At 39.8% G+C, this 21,689-nt stretch overlaps 1 protein-coding gene across 1 annotated transcript in view; it reads left to right on the top strand.

Moving 5' to 3' along the window:
- Positions 1–21,689, top strand: part of CERS3 (ceramide synthase 3) — a 104,662-nt gene that overhangs the window by 22,811 nt on the left and 60,162 nt on the right. Inside the window, exons 3-5 of the mRNA XM_080809367.1 lie at positions 3,738–3,911; positions 14,173–14,290; positions 18,392–18,510. Coding sequence (XP_080665493.1) covers positions 3,739–3,911; positions 14,173–14,290; positions 18,392–18,510 — 410 coding nt within the window. The 5' untranslated portion in view covers position 3,738. The remainder of the gene's footprint in view (positions 1–3,737; positions 3,912–14,172; positions 14,291–18,391; positions 18,511–21,689) is intronic.

The following is a 21,689-nucleotide window of genomic DNA, read 5'->3' as shown; positions in this document are numbered from 1 at the left end:
TCATACCCCCCGAGGAACTAGTAACCTTCTTTTTGTCTCTGTGGATTTACCTCTTCTAGACACTTCACATCAATGGAATCACACACTGTGTGGCCTTTTGTGTCTGGCTTCTTTTACTTAGCATGTTTTTAAGAACCATCTGTGTTGTAGCATGAATCATTTTAATGCCCTGGAATATTCCCTTGAATGCCTACACATAGAATTGTTGGGTCATGTGGTAACTCCACGTTTAATCTTTCAAGGAGCTCCCAGACTGTCTTTCACAGCAGCTGTAGCATTTCACTTTTCCCACCCGCCATGTTCTCAACATCCTTGCCAACACTTGCTATCTTCATGATGATAGCCATCCTAGTGGGTGTGAACAGTAGCTCTGAGCATGGAAGTGATTTGCACTTCCCTCATGGAAATGAGGTTGAGCATTTTTTTTTTTCATGAGCTTAGTGGCCATTTGTCTATCTTCTTTGGTGAAATAGTCAAATTCAGATTCTTCGTCCATTTTTGAAATGGATTATTTGTCCTTTTCTTACTGAGTTGCATGAGTTCTTATTCTATTCTAAGTCCAAATCCCTTATCAAATGTGTGACGTTCAGGTATTTCTCCCATCTTGTGGATTGTCTTTTCACTCTCTTGATGGTGTTTCTTGGCACACACAAAGTTTTCATTTTGAGGAAGTCCTATTTATTGATTCCTCTTAATTTTGTCATTTGTGCTTTTGGTGTCATATGTAAAGAGGCTTTGCCTAAACCCAAGGTCATGAGTATTTACTCTTATCTATTCTTTTAAGAGTATTATAGTTTTAGCCCTTATATTTAGGTTTGTGCTTTGTTTAGAGTTAACTTTTGTCTATGTTGTGAAGAAGGGAGTCTTAACTGTTTTCGCTTAACAGCAATAATTGATGGTTGGTGGCAGCACCTAAAGAAAGAATAAATAATGAGATTTTTTTTTTTTTCTCAGTCTGAACTACATTTTCCAGGGGCCCACCTCAACTTCTGTATTCTTTTTATTTCACTTTAAATGTTTTAGGCTGTGGGATATTAGCATTACTATGGCTTTCAAGATCTTGACTCATTGCTTATGTATGATACACAAGGACATTATTTAGAGTGGCAACCCCTATGTAGCCATTGTAAGCTATTTTTTTAGTTATATTTCATTCTGGACAAAAGAATCTGTGCTGCCTGGAGTCACATTTTAGGATTGAGCAAACTATTTTTGTGTTACAATTATTATACCAATAGCAAGAGAAAAACTAACTCATCACCCTTGCTGTTTTTTCCCTGAGCCCTAGACTATTAAATTTGGATCGAATCAAGTAATGGACATGCTGAGGTGAACTTTTAGGAGAAAAATATCTTTGCCCTCGCAGGTGTAGCTCGTTCTGATGTAGTGAGGGTCAAGGCCAAGATTTGCCCATTACAGGGAGCCTCCCATGGCCAGAGTTGGTTTCTGAAATCTGTAGGAAGTTTGAATAGGCTTAGGCCTGGATCTGGCTGTGCACTCAAAACAGATTTCCTCTCTTCATCTCTTCTTTCGGTCTGTAACGTCAGATGGCCCAGGCAACTGAACTTGAACCGTAGTTCCCTTACCAAAGTGTGTGATTCTCCCTTCCTGACAACTCTTTCACTTGCTCTCCCTGCCTCCTCTTGAGCCCAGATCCACATAAGTCCTGGCTCACTCGTAAGTTCCCTGAGTCCAGGATCACCCCCTTTCCTTTCTGTGGCCCCAAAGCCTGATAGGAAGTATTCAACAAGTCTTTCTTGATTATCTTCATTCCACCATATTTGCACAATTTTGCAACTGTCTTAATGGGACTCACCCTCCCCCAGAGTAGAAATTATAGTGAAATGATCAACACGTGAAAGAGAAGGCAGCCCTTCTCTTTCTGCACACAAACCTTGCAGGTGTGGGTGTGACTGAGGTAGTGCTACTTACGGCTGAGCGCATTTTTTTTTTATTATTTATTTATTTGACAGACAGAGATCACAAGTAGGCAGAGAGGCAGGCAGAGAGAGAGGAGGAAGCAGGCTTCCCGCTGAGCAGAGAGCCCGATGCGGGGCTCGATCCCAGGACCCCGAGATCATGACCCGAGCCGAAGGCAGAGGCTTTAACCCACTGAGCCACCCAGGTGCCCCCTGAGCGCATTTTTAACAGGGGATGGGGGCAAACCCAAACAAGGAGTTATCTTATCAGCTGTTGCTTGTGGTATAGATTTTTCTTTTTTTTTTTCTTTTTCTTTCTTTCTTTTTTTTTTTTTTAATTTATTCATTTGACAGACAAGAGATCACAAGTAGGCAGAGAGGCAGGCAGAGAGAGAGGAGGAAGCAGGCTCCCCACTGAGCAGAGAGCCTGATGCGGGGCTTGATCCCAGGATCCTGGGATCATGACCTGAGCTGAAGGCAGAGGCTTAACCCACTGAGCCACCCAGGCGCCCCTGTGGTATAGATTTTTCTGAAGGGGACCAGGGTCCAAGCTCTGGTATTCTTCATCATCTGGAGGTGGAAATCTGCAATGTCAGGACCCCACCCTCTGACCCTCACCCCTGATGGAGCCTTCCTGCTCTCTTGGTCCTTACCCCACTCCTGCCACACCCATACTTCAACCTCCCTATTGTGTATCTGAGGACATTGTGATTCCTTTCTCCGATTGACTATTAAAAGATGAAATCAAAACATCCTCAAGGTCAAAATGTCAAGACTAAAAATCGTTCATGCTTCAACAATGAGACTAGAACATCTAATCCTGTTTTCTTCTGTGTTTCTGGTTACTTGATTATAGCACTTTCCCTCCTTAGCACTTCTATTCCCTCCTCCCTGTGTTCCTGCCTTTCCCTGGTTTATCTCACTAACTCTTCAGGACATCAAGGATCTACTGTTCCAGTGATCTTTCTCTGGCATTTCCCAGCCGGGTTCAGTGTCCATCATTTTGCTCCCACTGCACCCTGTATCTATTTACTGTACCTAAGGTATGTCAAAACCATCTAGGTATTCAGGCAAGAATGCCATTTTCTTTTTTTTTAATTTATTTATTTGACAGAGATCACAAGTAGGCAGAGAGGCAGGCAGAGAGAGAGGAGGAAGTAGGCTCCCTGCTGAGCAGAGAGCCTGATGCGGGGCTCGATCCCAAGACACTGGGATCATGACCTGAGCCGAAGGCAGAGGCTTTAACCCACTGAGCCACCCAGGTGCCCCAAGAATGCCATTTTCTTAATCTTTGTGTTTTCAAGTGCCTAGCACAGTGACTGATAAATAATAGAATCCCAGTAGGTATTTGTTGACATGGACAAATCTGAACTTACTATAATATGAAATTAAATATACTTGTTCTTTATTTCCTAGAGAAGTTCTTAGGATACTGCTGTAGACTTATACATACTTGAAGTTTCATGAGGTTGACCTTGAGCATGTTGAAGTTATAGAGATTATTGTTAAATGATTTTTCATACCAAAGAATGATAGAAGAGGAAGATACGTACCCATAATATTAACATACATTGTGCCGAAAGTGGTATGTTAAACTTTAGTTGGCCATGCCATAGCCAATATTGTTCTGAGAGTATGAGCAGAGTAATTCTTCTTTAATGCAATGTAGTGTCTGAAAACCCACTGACAAATAGGATCCCTTTTTGCCTTGTTTTCAAAACTCACAGGCTTGGATATTTTAAGAAATAACACTCAATGTTATTTGAACTTTAAGTATTTGTTTCACAAGTCTAACAGATTCTTTTTCCATCTCTCTAGAATGTTTCAGACGTTTAAAGAATGGTTTTGGTTGGAAAGATTCTGGCTTCCTCCAACAATCAAGTGGTCAGATCTTGAAGATCACGATGGACTCGTCTTTGTAAAACCCTCTCATTTGTACATGACAATCCCATATGCTTTTGGCTTGCTGATCATCAGACATTTCTTTGAAAAGTAAGTGGGACCTGTGTGTCTTTCCTTCCCATGCCTCTTCCTTGCCCCAACTCTGGAATCCTGGAATCTTGGTAAGAACTTTCAATAATCTGTTGTTCAAAGGAGGGCACTAATGGGCTACAGATTCCTGGGGGAGTTCAACAAATTGTATGTGCACCTAACATAATCTGGAAGTTGAACACATAAAAATTAGGAACACAGTCTTCTTAAGTGTGTTAGTTTCACAATGGAGGAAAACTGAGAATAAGGGAGGTTAAAGAACACAGAGCTTGTTAGTGTCATTGATGGTGTGGGAACCCACTTCATCTTCCACATAGCATGCTGTCTGACAAAATATATATGATACATTCCCAGAAAGGCAATGCTAGAAGATTCTGTGTCTCAGGGATACATTATCATTTTAGAATGCCTATAAAATAGCAAAAAATGTCTCATTAAAGACCTAACTTAATATTTGCTTTATAGCATAGTTTATTTTAAAGGTTTATTGAAAGTTTTAATAGCAGCCTTTCATTCCAAAGTATAGGAAATCAAAGAGAAAAATACCAATTTGCTTTCTCAGAAAAAGTAAACTTCTTTTCTTTTTCTTAACTTAATTGAAAGAGATATTACTTCAGCCTTTTTTATTAAAACTATACTCGTGTTATGATAACAGGAGATAAATGTTCATCTATAATCTCTGTAGTTGTCTCTATTTCAAAAAACTGTTATTAGCACATTAACTTTTTGGAGCAAAAAGAATATTTGAATGTCAGAGTTGGAAAAACTTAAGACAAAATTTGATAAAGATCATTTTGTCCAAGACTAACCATAATGCAGATCATATGTTTATAACCATTTGCAGGGTCCTTATCTCAAGAGTTCGTTTGACCAACTCTGTTTCATGGACTCTCCAAAAGGTTTTTGTGCAAATAGCAACTTCTCTTGAGCCAACAATGTGCTATTGTTATTGAGAGAAAGAAGAAGCCCCTGGATACCACTTAAATTCGAGTTGGGAACATTTGAAAATGCTCTTCTTTTTTGACCATGAATTCTATTTTCTAGTTCCATGTTTGGATTTGTCAAAGAATGCGTAAATAAAGTAGAATTTTGCCACTGCTCTTCTAAATTAGCAAGTCACATTCTACTATCCTGAAATACTTGCTTCTCTTGCATGATGTGTGGTGATCCTTGAATTTGGCTCCCGGGTCCTCTACTTATTTGCACGGCAGAGTGCCTGCTTCTTTGTGGACAGCTCCATTTTCTACATTGTGATCAGGACAGTGAACTAGAAAACTCTTTTGGTTGCCAAAGCAGCACAGCTGTGGAGGACCAACTTGTTCTGCCTTGGCCAAGGCCGCTCCAACAACAATCAGGAAGGAATCCAATCCTCTTGTAACTCCTAGGACCATTCTTGCTTCTTCCCAAGGGATTGAGGATACTCTATGTCATTTTTCCAGTCTTCTTATGTAGCTTTAACTCCCTATAACTCAGCCTTAGCTTTTTCCATTCTGTGACACTACAGAAAACCACGTATTGGTCCACTAGCCTCATACCTCTTTGAATGCAATAGAAGTAAGGAAAATTTAACCGGGGAGGGAGATTATGCCTTTTGAAGTATACATTTATATCTTTTTCAAGTGCATTAGATTAAACCACATATGTCATAAATAAAATATTATTCACACCTTGCATTTGAGGAGAGACAGTTCAAAAGTATATAAAATCACAAGTGATATGATCTCAGTCAAGAAAATAAGAGGTAAGTGATCTGGCCAAGATCACAGTTGTATTCAAGGGATAGATTTGGTTTTTGAACCAACATGCCATGATATCAGGCTCAGGGGTGGTGGTTTTTTATTCTCTTGTTATAACCGTACTTCTTGGACTTTCACAGTGAAATACTCCTGATGGCAGACAAGAGTTAACTAATGTCTCTTGGGAATATAGAAAACATAGCTTAAAGAAGTCTAGCAAATGTGTAATTTTCTGAACTACCTTAAAAATTCATGTAAATTTGACACTGGGTTTCAGCATATCCTATGTTATGTTTATCACAAGAAAGCTTTCTTCTTTTGTCCTAGACTCTGTTTATATTATACCTTCTCATTCTATGAAGTGACCAGTAGTTGTGATTTGGCTGACTCATTTTTATCCTTTAATACTAGCCAGCAGCCATTTAAGATCAGGGAGTGATGAACCTTCCTAGAAAAGCAAGAGCAGAGAGAGAATTGATGAAGAACAAAGAAGATCATTTGAAAGTGACTGACATTTGCTTTGTATTTAGGATTACTTTTCCTTATAAGTTTTTGTGGCATATAGAAATATGTAGGTATATGTGTATGTACGTTATTGTTGTTGGCCAGGGTGGGTAGGGGGGAGCCTAGAATAACACTTTCCAACTAGTTATCTGGACTCTTCTATGCATTATTCTGTGTGTCTGAAGTATGATTGAATGAGATCTAAGCCACTCAGATTTATATGTTTGTGTAATAAACACATTTACATCTCAGAGTAAATTATGGTCCCAGAATGGTTCAAGGCAGGGGTGGAGGTGGTACAATCAAAAGGTGATCTTTTTCCTTTTATTTAGTTGTGCACTGAGTACACTTAAGTTTTTCTGCCATTTTCACCGAGCAACATAAGCTCACGATGGAATAACACGTCCTCATTCTGCAAAGAAAGGAGGGTGGGATGACCCATCTGTAGCAATTTACTAGAGTTACTAAGTATCCTAAATTGACATAATCTCAAAATATGCACATTAGACTTAAATGTTATCTGAGACTTACATTGCTTCAAATATTTTGTTCTTTCACGTGAAATACCCTGATTAAACTCTGTTCAGGGGCACCTGGGTGGCTCAGTGGGTTAAGCCTCTGCCTTTGGCTCAGGTCATGATCTCAGGGTCCTGGGATCAAGCCCCACATAGTGCTCTCTGCTCATCGGGGAGCCTACTTCCCTCCCCCTCTGCCTGCCTCTCTGCCTACTTGTGATCTCTGTCAAATAAATAAATAAAATATTTTAAACAATGTTCAAAGAGCCTTTGAATCTGTAGTACCTGGGAATCGATATTATGGCAGTGGGCTATTGTTTCTGTTTAGGAGAAGTATTTAAACTTCACATGCTTAATATCTGCCTAGGACTGCCTTCTTTTTATTCTATAAAAGAATATTGAAAAAAAAAAGGGAGGTGGGGGTCTGGGATTGCTATAGGCTTTTGGCTCACAAGTAACTGATGAAGTGTTAGATGAAGAGGGGGTTGTCTGGGTGTCGGAATGGGACCATCTGAAGGCTCAATTCTGCAATAGTAGCAAACCTAAGAGACTCATTCCTTGGTAATTAACCTAACTGTGAACCATTTACATGGGAGCAGAAGTTCACATTCTTTTTTCTTCCTCTTGGACATTTTTTTTATGTTCCATATCCATAAAATGAAAGTTCAGGCAAGTTAATCTCCAAGGTCCTTCTAGAGTTAAGACCTCTCATTTCTCTTCTCTTTCAGTTCAGTTTATCAAGTATTTATTATACTCCTTTCTTTTTGCCTTTTTCAAAAGAGATTTTTAAATTAAGTACCAGTTCATAATTATTTATACTTACATTAAATAAAATGGTTGATTTTTCCAGATTTATTTGAAAAGGAAGGATAATCCTGAAATAGAAAACTATATTTGTATATTTCCCGTGTTTCATCAAAAATGTTATTTCTGTCTTTGAAGCCTGGGCATCTTAACAAATAAGACCACATCTCTCTTTTTTGTTTAAATTAATGATTTTAATATAGATGTTTCCTGATTTCAGAAAGTATACTATGGACAACGTGTATTTATCCATTGAGTATACTGAACCATATACGAATCTCCCACATGATCCTCTAAAAGGGAATGTTATACTTTCTTTGGCTTTGAGGTTGGTTGTATTCCCTTACTGCATAAATCTTTTTTTGGCTCAATTCCTCTTTGCTTTTTAAATTCTTCCTAAGTTTTTCGTTTCTGACATTTGAGAGAGAAATGAGTGACTATGACTGAGAACACTACCATATTAAAGCATTCTGTATTTGTGTTATTCAATTGGTAAGAACAATGAGTGTTTCCCCAATAAAAATTTTCATAACTAGTAGGTTGGATAAATGAACCAATTCCATTATTTATCCAAAACTTTGTCAAATATGTTTTTTTGAGATTTTGTTAGTTTAAAGGACATCTTCATTTTTGTTTGGTTTGGACATTTTATGCAAAGGGGAATTAATTAATCATAATCCTCAAATCATAGCATGCTCTCTGGTCTGCGTAAGACCTCTTTTTGAGTGATTCAAATTAACTTTTTCATTAATTACCTTTTATCCCCATTTCCTAGTTACATTCCGTCTGCTGGGTTCTAATGTCGTTGATGGCTTTTTATTTGTGTGATCCAGTAAAACATGTGTATAAACATAAAGCATACATATTGTTAGTTGACATAATGGTGTGGTAATAAGACCTTACTCTGTTTCTTCTTTTTTTAAATGCAGCCCTATGTTTTATGATCTATCCACATTGCTCTATGTACATCTGGTGCATACTTAGTTTGTTTTTATATGTCTCTGAAATATATGGGCCATTTCCAGGAAAACTTAGTCCATCTGGAAATTGGATTGGCTTTATTTTATCAAATTATTTTAGAAAAAATTTTATTCAACTCCCATGGTTATAAAAAAATGAATTGAAGGGCTAAATGATCATTCATAACTGGAATTTCTGGCATTTAATTAAACACAGAAACCTCTGAGTAAGTACTAAAATAGACTGACCTGGCAGAAGATAGAGCCTTTGTTACAACTGGAGAAAGAATAGAGTCGTATCATTATTTTTTTAAATCAGCTTTAGGGGTACCTGGGTGGTGCAGTAGGTTAAGCTTCCAACTCTTAGAATCTCGTGGTCTTAAGATCTTATGATCTCAAAGTCATGAGGTCAAGCCCTGCCTTGGGCTCTGCACTCAGCATGGACTCTGCTTAGGTTTCTCTCTCCCTCTTCCTTGGCCCACCCCCCCACCCCCACTCGCTCACTCTCTCTAAAATAAATAACTAAATCTTTTTAAACAGAAGCTTTATTGAGGTATGCTTTACATACAATAAAGTTCATCCAAAATTTGGTGCATTTAGGCACAACTATGCAGTGGAGTAACCATCACCACAATTATGATGTAGAAGATTTCCATCAGCTGAGAAACTCTCTCATACGCTGTCTGGTTCATCTTCTCCCTACCTACTAGCTCTTCACAATCACTGATATGCTTTCTGTCAGCCTAGTTTGCCTTTTCGATTCCTACAAATGGAATCATGTAGATCTCAGTCTTTTGTGCTCAGCTTCTTTCACTTAACATAACACATTGGAGATTGTTTTCATGTTGTTGTGTGTATCAGTGATACCTTGTCATTGCTGGGTAGTCTGTCAACATACTGATATACCACCATTTATTTAACCTTTAGTTGTTGGAAGTTTGAATTGTTTACAGTTTTTAGCTATTATGAATAAAGCTGCTATGAATATTTGAGTACAAGAGCTTGTACGGGCACATGCTTTTATTTCCCTTGGTAAATTGCTAAAAACGTTTGCTCTTCAAAAGACGTTGTTAATGTATGCATACCCATACAATGAATTACCATTCAGTAATAAAAAGGAGCTCACTCCAAATATATCCAAAAACATGAATGGACCTCAAAAACATTAAGCTAATGTAAGAGCCAGCTGCAAGCAACCACATATTATTGTATGATTCCATTATATTAAACATCCTAAAAAGACAAAGCTATAAAGACAGAAACAGATTAGCAATTGCCTGGGGAAGGGGTGAGAGGGAAGAGAATTGACAATAAATATGCATGAGGGATTATGTTGGGATGATGAAAATCTTCTAAATCTGATTTGTGGTGATGATTCTACGACTTGGTAATTTTACTTTAAAAAAAAATCACTGAATAGTATACTTGGAAATGGTGAATTATGCAATATGCAAAAATGCCTTAGGTTATTTTAAAAAGTATAAATAAAATGAAAAGACAAGCCACAGACTGGGAGAAAAATATTTGCAAAACATGTATCGGATGAGGGACTTAAATTCAGTATATATAAAGAAAACTTTAACTCAATGATAAACAAAGAAATAACTTAATTTTTTTAATGGGCAAAAGACTTGAGTGAATAATTCACCAAAGATACATAAATGGCAAGTAAACACATGAAAAGGTGTCAAACATCATTAGTCATTAGCAAAATGCAAATTAAAACCACTATACCCCAGAAATTAACAAAAATGTCAGAGTAAGGATCTCCAAAAATCCTCTCTTCCTTAAAAGCAATCATAAAACTAGCAAAAATGGTCAAAATCAACTTTTCAAAATTCACAATTAACCAAAGGTTAGCAGCAATCCAAGGATTGTTACTTAAGAAAAACAGCTGACTCTTGGAAAGAACAACAAACTTTGTGACATTTTAACTTGCCCTCTTCCTGTCCTGCCCTGTCCACCTCTGTGATAGCCTTAAAAACCCAGTAGTCCTCAATTTCAGTGGAAACCGGTATCCTGGCAGCCATTGAAGGGAGCAGAACAGAGCATCATTACCAGAGAAATGTCATTATCTGACCTCTCTTGTGGTTCCAGAGTAGCCAGTACTTATAAGGCCGTCTTTATTTGACCTGAGTCAGAAAAGCCTTTTCCCTGAAGGTGCCTGTCTAAAACACCTTAGAGGCAATTGATTAACTTTGGAACTACCTGAGGTTGTCAGTAACAATTGGGGCAAATAATAGACTAGCCAGAACACTTAAAAAGAAAAACTGCAAAATAAGATGTCCATAGCAGACTTTGGTAATCTCTGACATATTCTTGGAAATCAGAAGGACACTTGAATTTATAGAGCTTTGGGTATTCCCAGGGCTCTCCACATGCCCAGAAAAGATACGAGAAGGCTCTTAGCAATCACCTCTGGATGATCTTGAGGCTCTGTGCAAAGAGGAAGTGAAGGCTAAGGCAAAGTTGGCAACTGCCTAGCTGAGTGTTGAAGGTTTGCCCCAAAATGTAGGCAGAGCTCTTTGGCAAAGACTGGGAGACTTATTCGTTCCTGGCATTTAAGGAAATCTCTGTCTAGTCAATAGGTGACACTTAAGTTAATCCAATAGAGACTTCAGTGCCCAAACATGACAAAGAATACAGACTTCATAGATCATTTCAAACAAGGAATGAAACAAACAAATGGACAATGGTAACAAACCACAAAACCAAGAAATTCTGAGAGGGATAATCCAATTTTCAGAGTTGCCACATTATATTATTTAACATGTCCAATTTTCAACAAAAATTATAAGGCATGTAAAGAAACAAGAAGTGTGGTCCATTCAAGGAAAAAGTAGTCCCCTTTTTGTAAGGAAAATGTCCCTTACAAAACCAAGATGTTGGTCTTATTAGATAAGGACTTCATTATTTTTTAATTTATTTTATTTTGTTTTATTTTTTTGAGAGAGAGAGAGAGTATTTGTGAACAGGGGAGCGGAAAAAGGAGAGGGAGAAAGAGAATCCCAAGCAGATTCCATGCACAGCATTGAGCCCAATACAGAGCTCAGTCTCAACCCTGAGATCATGACCCAAGCTGAAATCAAGAATCGTACACTTAATTGACTGAGCCACCCAGGTATCCTTAGATAAAGACTTTAAATCAGGCTGAAATTAGAGGACACGAGACAGTAACTTGAATCCATATGAAGAAATAAAAAGCACCACCAGTAAAGTCACCTATATTAGAAATAAAAAGAAGGTATACACACAGTTTTTGTTTGTAACACATTTCTCTTCTGTCTGATTTAAACCACAACTACATCAAAAAGTCATTATGAATCTGTGTCAATGAAAACACAAGTTATAAATATATGATTTGTATCATTAATAGCACAGAACAGGGAGGTAATGGAGTTTTTTTTATATTGCTGAAATTATTTTGGTATTAATCTGAACTAGGATGTTATGCATGAAGATGTTAATTATAATCCCTAGGTTAACCACTACGAAAATTCTTTTAAAAGCATATTTTGGGGCACCTGGGTACCTCAGTCAGGTGAACATCCAACTCTTGATTTTGGCTCAGGTCAAGATCTCATGAGATCAAGCCCTTTGTCAGGCTCCATGCTTAGCATGGAGTCTGCTTGAGATTCTCTCACTTTCTCCCTCTCCCACTGCCCCTCCCCCTGCTTGTGCTCACTCTGTCGCTCTAAAATGAATAAATCTTTTTTAAAACATTGAAGAAAAATATTTTAAGGAAGAGAGAGAATTAAAAAGCTACACTAGACAGTATTTAACACAAAAGAAAACTTACCAAAGAATAGAGAAATAACAAAGACATAAGATATATAAAAAACAAATAACAAAATAGCAGACATAAAAATCCTGTTTTATCAGTAATTAAATGTAATTTGCATTAATGTAAATAGATTAAATACTGCAACTGAAAGGCACAGATAGGAGAGATGGATACAATACATGATCTGGGGTGCTTGGGTGGCTCAGTTGGTTAAGTGTCTGACTTTTGATTTTGGTTCAGGTCAAGATCTCAGGCTGTGAGATTGAGCCCTACATCAGGCTCCATGCTTAGGACAGAGACTGCTTGTCCTTCTCCCTCTGCTCTTCCCCCCCCTCTCTCTCTCTCAAATAAATAAATAAAATCTTTTTAAAAATACATGATCCAACTGTATGCTTTCTCTAAGAAACACACTTGAGGTTCAAGGACATAAATATGTTGACAGTAAAATTATGGGAAAAGATATGCCAAGCAAACAGTAACCAAAAAAGAGCAGGAGTGTCTGTATAATAATATCAGGCAATTTAGGCTTTCATAGACTTTTAAACTGTTACTGGAAATGAGAACATTTTACAACATAAAAGGATAAATCTATAAAGATGACATAATAATTATAAACATATATGTTCCTAACATCAAAGCTCCAAAATTCATGAAGCAAAACCTGACAGAATTGAAGGGAGAAATACACAACTCAACAAATAGTTGTAGATCTGAATATCTCACTTGTAATAATGGATACTTGGAGGGGGGTAGATTAATAAGGAAATAGAAGACTCAATCAGCTCTATAAACCAAGTAGACCTAACATCATCTGTAGAACATGGCACCCAATGACAAGAGAAGACACATTCTTCTCATATGCACAAGGAACATTCTTCAGGATAGACCATATGTTAGGCCATGAGACAAGTCTCAATAAGCTTAAAGAAATGCAAATCTTACCAAGTGTGTTTTCCAGTCACAATGAAATGAAATTAAAAGTCAGTAACACACAGAAATTGGGAAACGAGCAAATATGTGGCAATTGAACAGCATACTTCTAAATAGCCAGTGGGTCAAAGGAGGAATCACAGTAAATTAGAAAATACTTTGAGATGAATGACAAAGAAAAAACAATGTCAAAACTTAGGAGATGTGTTAACATGGTGCTTAGAAGGAAATGTATACCTGCAAATACCTATATTAGAAAAGAAGAAAGATCTCAAATCAATGACCTTCTACCTTCAGAAACTAGGAAAAAAAAAAAAAAAAGCAAACTAAACTTCTAACAAGCGGAAGTTAGAAGATAATAAAGATTAGAGGAAAAAATCAGTGAAAACCAGGACACACCCAGTAAAATTGCTGGGATTAAAGGAACTTGTAATACCAAGTGTTGGCAGGGGTATGGAGTAACTGGGACTCTGGCCCATTACTGGCAGGAATGCAAAGTGGTGCCACCCGCCCCCGAAAACAGTTTGCCAGTTTCTTATCAAGTTAAATGTATACTTGTCATACCACCCACCAATCCCACTCCTCGATCTTTACCCAAGAGTCAGGCCACTTTTTCATAAGTTAGAACTTCAAATAGGAACGTAGTAATTCTCTAAGACAATATCACCAAGTAAAACTTTCAATAACAAAATTATTATTCATTTTAATCTCTTGGAGCCTTAAAATGAAACTCTAAGTGAAATGGCTTATCCCAATTCCAGGATCTCATATATAAGTATATTCGGATTTACATAAGTGGATTTTTAATGGGCAAGTATTTTATTTTTTTTTAAGTTATTGCTTGTTTAAATGGTCTCAAAATTTTCTTTCCTTGAACTTCTTTGCAAGGCAGAGGTTGGCTGTAGGTCGCCCAAGGGCAACATGACCCAATGGCTTATCCTTCATTTGGAATCAAAAGTTACGGCTTGAGTTTTCTGGTGTCCTTGTGGGTTCATTCTCAGATTTTGGACTTTCTTTCATATTTTGTAGGTTTATTGCTACGCCTCTAGCAAAATCATTTGGCATTAAAGAGGAAGTTCGAAAGAAGATTACACCAAATACCACCTTAGAGAACTTTTTCAAACATTCCACAAGGCAACCATCTCAAGTAAGTACAAGTTCTTTGTTTTTGGATTAAAAAAAAAAAAAACACTCCTTTCTTAATGTCTCAGTCACCTGTGGCTTACATCATCTGTGTAAGGTACCTGTTCCTGTTGACCATCAAATGATTTGACTCATTTGGATTTTTCCCCTCTCTATTGACAAGTTATACTCTGTTCCAAGCATAGTATAAAATGACACAAAAATTTTACAAAATAACCAATATTCATAGTTGAATTATTGTGTTCAACTACAGTGTTCAGCACTAGTAATCAATGCCATAATTTCGGTATAAAGATGAAAATTAAATTTTGGGGGGTGGGATATATACAAAGGATCCTTTCACAGGAGACCACTGACTATTAAGGCAGAGTAGCTGGTACCTGACACTTTTTATGATTATGGTTCCATCGATACACATCACACACATTAGGAAAGTGTTCACTGGGGTGGCTGTCATGAGTAGCGCATGTTCTGTTATCCACACAGTTAGAAATGTGCCGTGCTCCTGCCTACTCCCCAGGAAAGTCAGAGTTCTCTCCACGGTACCAGAGGCACCTCATGAAATGGTGTAGCACAGGGAATCTTTACATAACACACACAAAAGAGTTTGTTTTGTTTTGTTTTTAATTTTATTTGCCAGTGAGAAAGAGAGAGAGCACAAGCAGGGGAAGTGGCAGGCAGAGGCAGAGGGAGAAGCAGGCTCCCTGCTGAACAAGGAACCCAATGTGGGGCTTGATCCCAGGACCCTGGGATCATGACCTGGGCCGAAGGCAGATGCTTAACCATCTAAGCCACCCAGGTATCCCACAAAAAAAAAAAAAATGTTTTAATCTAATAGTTATAAAAAAAAAAAGATAATGCTCCAGCAGGGCTAGTTTCATTTTCATCATCATTTAAATGAGAGATGAAATAAAAACTCTTCCCAATATGACAGACACCCTCTCTGATGAATACTGACAGTGACTACCGGTCGTTATAAAAGTCAAGAGTATGCTCTAGCATGGTTTAGGACAGAGAGATTTTTAAGGGTGCCGAACTTTACTTGCTGAATTCCGTTGTGTCTACAATGACCGTTTCTATCGTGGATCCGGTGGGCTCACGTGGAGGTCTGACCACGTGGAGGTCTGACCACATCGCGTGAAGTATTGGGTCCAGAATTGCTCACGGCTGGCCGGCGCTGTCTGTAACTTCTGCCCTCAGCTTCTGCACCGGACTTCCTTGTTTGTTCTTTTTCTAAAATGAGGAGATTCTGACAAGCCATTTCCACATGGTCTTTATTTCCATGTGCTCTAAAGGACAGCTCATGTTCTTTCAACGCTGCTCTTACCACTGGTGATAATAAACGCCCAAGATCATTTCACATTTTTCAAAAGCGTAATAAGTTAGCCGTGTTTATGAAAAATTCGGGGCCTTTTAGAAACTCCTTATTTTTCTCTTTCTGTTTGAGAATACTGTGCCTGGGTAATACCGCACATAAACCATGAAGAACAGTGTTATGCTCTCAGTTACTTGACATGTTTCTATAGCAAAAGCTTCAGGTCAGCTTTCTAGGAAATCTAAAATTAGGAAATTTGGTCTTTATCAAGTTTCCCTGCTGTGAAAAGAGCCATGTGACAGTTAAAGAAATACCAACATAACATCTCACACGATTTTCTGTGCATTGTAGGTGTTCGATAAATGCTTGTTTTATGTATCGATAAGAAATTACTTCCAGAGACTTTTGTTTCCAAGAGGTTTTCTATCCCAATAAGATTATAGCGAACGAAGCTCGTATTGTCAAGACTGACGTTCAACCAGACACATCTGTGCTCCAAAAGAGAAAATAAACTGCTTCAAATCATGTTTGAGTGCTATTTCTAGACGCATTTCTTAAGCAGATATCTATAGAAATGATGGGATCATAAAATGGAATTGCTTCCCATGAGGGAGTGTGATGAGCTGTGTGGGTTAGTGAATCCAGACCTCCAGAGTTGTGAGAACAAAGGCCTTGGACACAAGGGCAAAATGAACGTGGTGTCCAGCTCCAGACGTACTCCTGCTCCTTCCATCTGTCCACGCTGCTGGAGGGGGACGTTATCAGGGCCAACGCCCTGTCACCCCCAAGATAAATCCCAGACAAAGCCCCCCTTGATGTGAGCCTAGCCACGCCTTTCCTCCCCTCCTCTTCATAGGGCTCTACCCTGCCAGACTTCGTTCTGTTCCCCAGGTGTTCCTTGCACACCCCTGCTCTCACCTGCAGACGACCTCACGCGCTGGTCCCTCGACCAGGACGCATCCCTTCTCTATCCTCCCCTTCTCTGAGGCATTTTTCAGGGTCCGGCCTATGTGTAACTTTCAGAAAGTCCCCACAGGCGTAGGTCCCACGGTGTCTTGCTCTTCCCCTATCTTCGCACTCGGGGTGTTTCATTAAAATTCTTTGTTTTATTTTCTTCCTTCCTGGCCCACGTCCATGTTATGATTCATTTAGCTCCCCAGGGACTAGCACAATGCTTGCAAGAAGGAGGCAGCAATAAGTGGTTGACAACTCAGTCTTCTCAAAAGCCCAAAAACAAAAACAAAAACAAAACAACGACCAGACATCAGCCAGCGAAACCTCGGCCTGTAAGAGTAGGTATTCAGGAGGAAACAGACTATCACATGGGCGATATCCTGTTTTTGTTTTGTTCTGCTTTCCTTCTTGCAGGTTAAATAATAGGTAGCAATTTAGGAGGTACAGAGAACCTGCAATTAGGCCTTTGCCAGTCTTCAGCGTCAGAGCTGCTTTATTAATTTTATTGACTGTTAACGCTGCGGGCCTGAACAATTAGGGGCTCTGCACAACAACCCAGGGGAAATTGTATGACTGGTCCCAGACCTTGGGGTGTTCAACCACCAGGCAGGCCTTGTTCGGCCCTTGCAATGTTGGTCCACGATTGGCTTAATCTACTTTGAGGCACCAGTCAAGATTTAGAACCCGCTAGCAATGTCCCATTAAGATTCTGGGTGTCCGCTTTCCCTCTGGGAGCCACAGGCCAGAGCGGGCTCACAGAAGCCCTTTTGGAACAAGAAGGAGCTTTTCTGTTTGCTGTGTCCATGGCTCCTGCTTATCTTGTCAACACCGAAGCTGAGGGTCAGTTTGATGCCATTTTATTTTTCTACTAAAGAGGAGATGGAAATCATTCTTGTACTTGTGTTGGAAAATGAAAGATCAAGGGTAAAGGTATTTCAAAAACTTACAGAGCTTATTTCTTTGTGTCAATTGAAAACACTGTAGGTTTAGCCTCTAAAACCTGACTGTGTTGGAGAATACTTAAACTCCCGCCATGAAACAGACCTGATCCATCCAGCCATGAGCATTTTTGGTCTGGCCCTAGGAGAAGAACTTGAAGTGTATGACCTTGGAGCTAATCCATCATCCATATTATGTCCAAATTTAAAAATGAGTTCTGCTTCCCAGAAGAGAAGCGATCATCATTAGTATATTCTATGATCTTTACTTTTTTTTTTATGATTGAAATTATTTTGGATTAGTTTGACATGGGCTCTACATCTGATTAAAGGTGACAGTGATAGCCCACACCTGTTTGAGTTTTTGCTGTCTTGTCTGGTGGAGCCATCACTAAGATTGTGTGAAAGCCCAGAAAGTGAATTAGCTTACGTTCTTATCCTCACTTTATTATTAATTTTAGGTCTTGGACAACTTACTAAAACTCTTAGTGTTTCAGTTTCCTTGTAGGAAAGATGAGGAGATTGGATCTGATCTGAAACTCTACTGCTCAAGCTGATACCTAGGAAGCCTAGATAAAACTTTGCTGAATGAGTGAGCGTACCTCTGCAGCTCGAATGTATGGGTTGCTGCCAAATTATGGAGTATTGATGTTTCTTGGTAACTCAGAGTGCTGGGATTTTTCTTCTTCTTCTTCTCCTTCTTTTTTTGGTGTGTCTGCGCGTGTGATCCCATAAGCCAAAGAGGTAAATTCAAATCACTGGCTCCAGATCTAACGCAGAATGTGTCTCCTCTCTAGCGCACGAGTTCTGGTAACCCAATCGTGCCGTAACCCCGTCTTGACCGCCTTCCCATCTGACTGCTCTTTATCGCCTGTTCATTCATGTTATCCCTTTTCAGACTGATATTTACGGACTGGCAAAGAAGTGTAACTTGACAGAGCGCCAGGTGGAAAGATGGTTTAGGAGTCGGCGGAATCAAGAGAGGCCTTGCAGGATGAAGAAATTCCAGGAAGCTTGGTAAGAAGGCCAGTCGAGGTTTTTGCAAAGCTGCAGTTTTCCAATAATGGAGCAAAACGGTCATCTCAGAAAGAACACTAGCGTTGAAGTCAAAGAAGGGTTTGGACCCAGCCCTGTCACTCACCCGTTGGGTGTTTTAAGCTAGTCGCTTCTCGGCTTCAGTTTCCTTCTCAATAAAATGGGGCAAAGCTGTGAACTCTCTAAGACGAGTAGGAGATAGAATGTACTTATCTTGAAGTCCAGAAAAAAAACACAAACGTCTAAATTGGTGTTTATTTTTTCTTAGGGTAGAGGTCGGCCCTATGTCGTAAGACTTTATCACCTGTTTCCAATCACATTCCAATTATTATATCACATTACAAGAGCAGAGAATGGGCAGGGGTCTTTTTTTCTGTCCCACTTGACTCATTCCCCCCTCTGACCCCCCACCCCATGCCTGTGGACCGGAAGGCCAATTCCTCTGGATTTCCCAGTTGGTTTTAGTGGAAAGGGGTGCGGAAGGGAGGGGTGGAGGGGGAATGTCAGCCTCTGTTGGGGTACCAAGTAGGACTTTTGCCAGAACTGGCTACTTTGTTTTTTTTGTTTTTTTTAAGATTTTATTTATTTGACAGAGATCACAAGTAGGCAGAGAGGCAGGCAGAGAGAGAGAGGAAGGGAAGCAGGCTCCCTGCTGAGCAGAGAGCCCGATGTGGGGCTCGATCCCAGGACCCTGAGATCATGACCTGAGCCGAAGGCAGAGGCTTTAACCCACTGAGCCACCCAGGCGCCCCAGAACTGGCTACTTTGAATATGCCTTGGGGGCAGTGAGGCTACATGGCACTTATTTTTTTCTTTCATTTCAGTTCTATGGGTTTTTTTCCCCTCTAGAATTTTGTTGTACTTTGGGTCACTCCCTTGGTGGCAAAAACTAACACTTCTGTGAAAAAGGTGGACTAGGTCATTTCTCTCACTTTTTTCTTCTTCTTTACATCCAGACAAATGCCCGTTCACTGGGTTGTGGTTTCTTTTTTTTTTTAAGATTTTATTTATTTATTTGACAGAGAGAAACACAGCGAGAGAGGGGCACAAGCAGGAGGAGTGGGAGAGGGAGAAGCAGACTTCCTTTGGAGCAGGGAGCCAGATGTGGGGCTCTATCCCAGGACCCTGGGACCATGACCCTAGTCGAAGGCAGATGCTTAATGACTGAGCCACCCAGGCACCCCTGGGTTGTGTTTGATGCCACATTCTACACACCAACAGTGTCCCTTCTTTCTGCCCATTTCTTATGGGCCTCACATTGCCTGGTGACTTTCACCAGACATTTTTTGTTTTGATGACAAAGTGATTAGAGAGCTGATGTCAGACGCTCACATAAATGGAGGTTGGAGCTAAGCTTTAATGGATTCCTTTGTTTACCTGTACGTGCCTGGGGACTATGGTCCCGCCTGATGCTAGTGAGGGTTAGGGGCACAGACCCAAGTCTTCAAGGTGTCTTGAAACAAGCGATCATTTCCCATCACAGGCTTCCACTGGACGCTCTACGTGAATGGCCTGGTTTGTTTTCCAAATAGCTTCTCTCTGATTTTTAGCTCTTGAAAGTTTGGATAATGTTGTTACCACTGATGTCAGCTTGGCCAGTCTCTTTAAACCATCACCACAAAACACTATAAGGTAGCACTGGTCTCATATTACATTTTCCTGTTCTCCTACTATTGTTCATGTATTTTTCCTAGCCAATGATTCTTATCTTAAATAAAGTCCCCAGGCAGGGACAAATTCTCTCCTCTGGAGTTGAATCATGCTCCCAGGAAAGTCTCTGGTAATTTCTTGTACATGATAGTGCCTTACAGTTTATAAATAATGTTTGATCCTCCCTCCAATGCTGTGAGGTCATCAAGGAAAGTGGAGCGAGCCCCATGTAAGAAATGAAAAACGATTCGACCTTCCCAGGGCCGTATGTCAATCAAATCTCAATGAAATGGGAGGGAAAACAGAAATGAGAAACTACGGGTCTGGCTTCTTAAAGGAACTTGCTCACGGTCCCGGAGCTGTTGGCAGGGCTGTGGCACTCACGTCTTCTGACTCCTTTTGTGGTACTCTTTCTGCTCCATGGTATTGCCTCTTGACCCATAATGCTTAGCTCTCAGCAACCAGAAACCACCTAGGTCAATTAACCATTTGGGTCAACGAGGCTTAACATTGGGAATCTGGTTGCTGGTGAGTCTACTGAAAGTCAGCTTTGGAATTCAGGCCAGGGAAGGGAATTTCAGGCTGTCAGCTATCAATCAGCCAGGCAATGAAGACGGTTATGTCGACTCTCTTCTCTGTACGCGGCGCGGCCCTACACTGGGCGGAGTTCTAGGTTGTTTTTGTTTTGTTCTTTCCCCCATTTTCAAGTTGTTCATTTGGTATATTTGGGATTGGGAGAAAATTCAGGAATCTCTGTTAAGGAAAGGAGTTCATGGTGTAACTAGATAAACTAGCACCAGATGTGAAATTTGGTCAACAGCTTCTGCCTGATTCTTTCTTCTTACAACACCTTTCTTCCTTCCTTTCTTTTCCTTCCTTCCTTTTTCTTTCTTTCTCTTTCTCAGTGTTCAATGATTCATTAGTTAAGTATAACACCCAGTGCTCATCACAGCACGTGCCCTTCTCAATACCCATCACCCTGTTACTCCTTCCCTCCACCTCTCCACTCTCCTCCCCTCTGAAACCCCAAGATTTATTCCCAGGATCCACAGTCTCTCATGGTTCATCTCCCTGCTTTGATTTCTCCCCCTTCAGATTTTGCTCCCTTCCCCTATGGTCCTCCGTGCTGTTCCTTATGTTCCGCATGAGTGAAACAGTACGATAATTGTCTTTCTCTGCTTGACTTACTTCACTTAACATAATCCCCTCCAGTTCCATCCACGTTGATCCAAATGGTGGGTATTCATCATTTCTGAGGCTGAATAATATTCAAAGTTCTAGATTTTAAGAGGGAAGTGAAAGTGGAAGTTCTGGTCACTAGCCCTGAACAGCTCATCAGGGAGACCAGACTGTCCCTTATGAAACCACAGGATCTATCCAGTTATTCTACCAAAGGTGCATGAGCCTCTACCCCTGTAATCCATGGTCATGTTTCAATGCATGGTGGGCATTCGGAGCAGATGGTGTCGGTAGAGCTGGTTACGGTAGAGGAAGGCTTTTTAGAGGTCAGA

The sequence above is a fragment of the Martes martes genome, assembly GCF_963455335.1.
Source record: "Martes martes genome assembly, chromosome: 7".
In the NCBI taxonomy this organism is placed as follows: domain Eukaryota; kingdom Metazoa; phylum Chordata; class Mammalia; order Carnivora; family Mustelidae; genus Martes; species Martes martes.
Note: the sequence above shows the minus strand (reverse complement) of the source record. Positions and strands in the feature narration are given on the sequence as shown.